At 38.0% G+C, this 5,054-nt stretch overlaps 1 protein-coding gene across 1 annotated transcript; it reads right to left on the reverse strand.

The window, feature by feature from the left end:
• Positions 1-288: 288 nt before the first annotated feature.
• YWHAH (tyrosine 3-monooxygenase/tryptophan 5-monooxygenase activation protein, eta) lies at positions 289-1,718 on the reverse strand. The gene has a single exon (XM_009866472.1). The coding sequence runs from the start codon at positions 1,591-1,593 to the stop codon at positions 1,060-1,062; it is 534 nt and encodes a 177-aa protein (XP_009864774.1). The 5' UTR covers positions 1,594-1,718; the 3' UTR covers positions 289-1,059.
• Positions 1,719-5,054: the final 3,336 nt, after the last annotated feature.

A 5,054-nucleotide genomic window follows, 5' to 3' on the forward strand; every position in this document is an offset into this window, starting at 1 on the left:
CTCTTGTCAACTTCTCAGCTCCTGAGTGGAACGGCATTACAACTGCTCTACCAAACAACTAAACGTAACACCTCTGGAAACTCCATTTACCACAGGTGAACAGTGTCACATTCTAGAAGTCTGTGGGTGGTTTTGGTTGGTTGACTGGTTCATTTTTCCTTCTTTTCAGCATACTGGGGTCTTCTTTCTTTCTTTGTTTGTTTAGCACTTGGATTAAATGTTTTAAACCATCAGCAACGTGTTAGGTAACTCAACCTCTGCTCTGAACAAAAGACAGGACAGCTTATGTAGAGATAACATCCCCGAAGCAGCATTTTATTTTATTCATTTAATTCCAAAACATTTAATTTAGAAGTCTGGCATCTCAGTCATCCATCTTAACATGGGCTAATATTGACATAGTGTTGTCAGAATACACAGACAACTAAACAGCCAAAGAGTTTACAAAAAATAAATTCATGATTCTTCAAAACAACTCCAAAAGGTTACAGGTATCAAAACTCTTAGGTAGATGCACTGCATTAAAAGAAACTGTGCACAGAAGTTAGAGGCAAAAAACCAAATTGCTACTGAAACCTCACATTTCAAACAGTTTCTTGTAAACTGATGAACAGAGTTGCCATTTCACATCAGCTTAACTGTTTCCATTGCCTGAAAAAAATCGGGGTGGCTAATTTACTTGGCATGCACAAAACGTACTGCTTAACAGAACTGTTAGCTCATTTCAAATGGAAAAAAAATAACTGGAATCTATCTTCAGTTGCTTTCCATTATTCTTTCCCATATTTCCCAATCAACACGCAAACTAAAAATTCCTAATTTACTACGTATCTTTCTGCACTGCTCAAGTGCAACTTAAATAGGGCCAATTACCAATCAATCCATCAATGCCCATGAATTTTCATCTGAAACTGCTTCTTGATAACGTGGACAGCAGATCTGAACAGCTGTACAATACAGATATGCTTAGCACTAGATATTTAGTGTGACTGTGGCAGGGAAATATTGGTGATGATGGGGATGGTGAAGTGGATGAAAGAGGGATCGGAGGAAAGCTTTTTAATTATTGCCCTCTCCTGCTTCTTCATCTTGCTGATCACTCGTCCACAGAGTGAGGTTATCTCGAAGTAACTGCATGATGAGAGTGGAGTCCTTGTAGGAATCCTCATTTAGTGTGTCCAGCTCTGCTATGGCATCATCAAAGGCTTGTTTGGCTAAAAGGCAGGCCTGCTCCGGAGCATTCTGGATTTCATAGTAGAACACTGAGAAATTGAGTGCCAGCCCAAGCCTAATTGGGTGAGTGGGCTGCATGTGCTCTTTGCTGATTTCAAAAGCCTCTTTATAGGCAGCTTCTGAGGCTTCCACAACACTGTTCTTCTTCTCTCCAGCAGCAACTTCTGCCAAATAGCGGTAGTAATCCCCTTTCATTTTCAGATAAAAGACCTTACTCTCATACTGGAAGTCATTGCAGTTTTTGATTAAGTATTTATCTAGGAGAGCCAAAACATCATTGCAGACTGTCTCCAGCTCCTTTTCTATCTTCTCCCTATAGGCTTTAACCTTCTCCAGCTTCTTCTCGTTCCCATCCGCCATAGTCTTCTGCTCTATGCTGCTGATGACACGCCAGGAAGATCGTCTAGCTCCAACTACATTCTTGTAGGCTACAGACAGCAGGTTTCTATCCTCATTTGAGAGCGGCTCATTCAGCTCAGTTACCTGAAAATACAGACAAAGATCAAATTTAAAGGGTTCGTCTTACAAAAGAGTGTGCAAACTTTCTTCAACCCTTCCTTCACGAAGTGCAAGATTCAAAATTCCTTCTAGATCCCAAAATTCTTTCTACACAGGAGTCAATATATAACACTGAAAGTTTAAAACTTTTTGCAGTCAAGACTTAAGAGTGGAACCCCCACTGTTCTGTTGTAATAGAACTGTATTCGGAAGCCACTGCAAAGCACATTCACTAAATAAAAGTGAGTCAGGCTTGCGTAACGGAGAAGCATTCACAGAGAAGGAAGGCTCGGGTTTTTTATGAAACCTGCTATAATTATGCAGACTACACACTTAGTGACGAATTCAAATGTACCTAGAATACCAGTTTTATGAATCTGGAACACAGCACAGACACTGGAAACTGGTGCAGTTCTTGCATTTCTTTCCCCTGCTGCTTTCTTTCACTCCACAGCAGAGATGGAAGCACTGCAGTCATTATGATTAAGCTCTGCATAGTACAAATGGAATTAGTGTTTCATAGTATCTGTCAGTCACTTAGTGAGCAATTACACAATGTAATACAAATATTATCCTGATTTCTGCTAACTATTGGAAGCAGAGAAATTGCAGGGATAGGACATGAAATATTGCATAGAAATACAACAAGAAAACAAGAATAAAAAGGTATGATCATCTCCAAATTCCTACTACAAAAAAAAGTTGAGATAGAGGAAGGATAATACTTTAAATGCTGAATTTAGGTCTATTTCACTTGCTGTGCTAATTGAGGGAATAAAACCTATCAGACTTACAGTCACTTGAAATTGCTCTACTTTTGTAAATTTACCAACATGAAACTTAACTTATAGGAATTAGGATGAAAAAAAAAAAATCTGAGTCCACTACTTTAAGCACACTGCATTAAGTGCATTTAAAAACATCACTAGAATTGTAAGGATAGTACCTTGGTGTAAAATTAAAATTGTCCTTGCTCAGACGCTGCTGAAATGATCATCTACTTCTTTAAAAATGTTTATATTTATCCTGCTTGACTGGCAGTTATGGTAAGAGAGAGCTTATTTTCAAATTTAGGTTTTGTTCTTAAAATTTTCAATCCTCAAAGTCAATTGATTTTATCTCCAGGATGTCTTCTACCATAGCTCAGGAACCCAAACTCCCAAAATACGCTGCTCTGCCTAGAGACAATATACAGAGGGTGAAATGCACAGGAGTGAACTTTAATGACATTTTCATCATCTTCTTCAGAGCTTCCAATCCACATCCTACCAACAATCACTTCCTCAACAATCTCAGCTATGACCCACCTATATCATCTTCCCTAGTACACATATTAACTCCCTCAAAATGTTAAGGCTCAGCTAAGAGCTTTTTATTCCTACAGTCTGTTAGGACAGCACTCATTTTTACAAAAGCAAAATAAAGAAATTCACCAAAGATGACTAATAATCACTTGGTCATTCCTGCACTGCTGAGGACTTGGCTTGAAAGCTCATTGCAAATTCTCAAATGCAGTGGTTGATCTAAAGGAATCAGAAATGGTTTATTAAAACTTAAATATCATTAAACCAATAGTAAGACAAACACCACCTCTTGGCTTTGCACTCCAGGCTCCAAACGAAAGAAATTAAAGCTACAAGACTGCAACAACTATCCTAATTCTTCACCTCACACATCATCACCTCCATTTTTCACCTCAGCCTCCACTTAGCACCTCTGTTCTTTACCCTCAACCTGCTGCCTTCACGTTCATCTCCTTCCCTCCGCTTCAAACTAAATATCCTGCTAAATTTAGTATTTAAGTATTCAATAACTAGAAAAATATGCCATCATTCTACCACTTGTTATAATTATTTCTTCCATCTCCTTCAGGTGGTTTCTTAGACTTTCTAATACAATGTGCCTTTTAGAGTCAGATGTCTTCTGTGTATTCAAAACACCAAAATGCCATTTTACAGTACATAACAGATAACCATCAAAAAATGTTTGGTACTAAACACTAAATTTTTATTATGCTATATAGCTGGTGTATTTACTTAAGGAGAGGTAAATTAATTAGTTATCAAATTTAATCCAGTTTGTCACATCACACAAAATAAAATCTTACAGGAATACCTCTAGCCTTGAAAGAGTATTCTAGGGTTTTTTCTAGTCTATTATCTCTTTTGGGGTTATTGACTTTTAATTGCAGAAAACGCATCACAACACTCACCCTGAAAAAGTTCATTTATAAAGCCCACTTGCGCAGAAGCCACTGCAACTGCAGATAACCTACACCTGAAAAGCCTTCCAACCTTCCCTAACCACAACCCAAATTCAGTGTCAGGGCTGCTAAACGGTGCACTTGCAGAAATTTCTAAAGACCACATTAATAGAGGGAGCATCAAGTAAAGTCAAGGATGAACTCTGGTAATCTTGGCTGGTCTTTACTCACCATACAATATTAAAAGGTCTACAGTATAATCTTTAAAATGCAGTGTAACTTCTGGAAGCATCTTCATACAGTATTTAGCCTAGCTGGTTAAGGCTAGGCCATTGCATCAGTTTAGGCTGAGTGAGTTTGCGAAAACTCTCAATAAACACCAGGCTAACACAACCTGTCCTGACACAGCAGGACTGAGAAATAGCAGGGAATACTCAAGATACATTCACGTAAAGCACAACAAAAAAAGCCTAGGAAAAGAACCATCTCTCAGAACTAACTGCAGAACAGTTGTTCATATGTGAAAAAGAATGTTAATTTCTTAATCACAACATGAAAGTATCTAAGAGATAAGAGACTTAAGTTGACTGTTCCAGATGATCACAAGACTGTTGTATACTTTAATTCCCAAACTGACTCAAACTCACCTTGAAATCTTTCCTTAAATCAAAAAGGAAAAAAAAAACCAGACACTAATTCAACATGCTTAGGAGAAGCTTCCCCATCCTAGCTGAAAAATGCTGATACGCTCTGTAGGTATATCCAAAAATCACATCTACATCCCTGGTGTAACAACCATATAAGAAACCAGACTCAGAGGAAAGTACGTGACTTCCATGGAGCTATCTCCTGGCTTGTTTATTTCCAATAGTTAGCAAAGCAGATAAAAACAGACATGTCTGTTCCCATGTGAGGATGATGTAGAGAAAAAGAGAACTTGAAATGCTGAAGGAAATGCATTTCTTCTTGTCTTCCATTCTACTTATAGCCTCTCCTTAACAGACGGGATCTTGGGCTGCAATAATTTACATTTTAGATGAAGGCACACTTTCTTATAATGGCTCTTAGAAAAAAGAGAAGCACTGAAAAGATGAGAAGCCATCTGTAGTATAACTTCAAA

The sequence above is a fragment of the Apaloderma vittatum genome, unplaced genomic scaffold (assembly GCF_000703405.1).
Source record: "Apaloderma vittatum isolate BGI_N311 unplaced genomic scaffold, ASM70340v1 scaffold43683, whole genome shotgun sequence".
NCBI lineage: Eukaryota > Metazoa > Chordata > Aves > Trogoniformes > Trogonidae > Apaloderma > Apaloderma vittatum.

Bases quoted from the DNA above. Each gene is read 5' to 3' on its own strand.
- YWHAH (XM_009866472.1), bottom strand. From the start codon at position 1,593: ATGGCGGATGGGAACGAGAAGAAGCTGGAGAAGGTTAAAGCCTATAGG.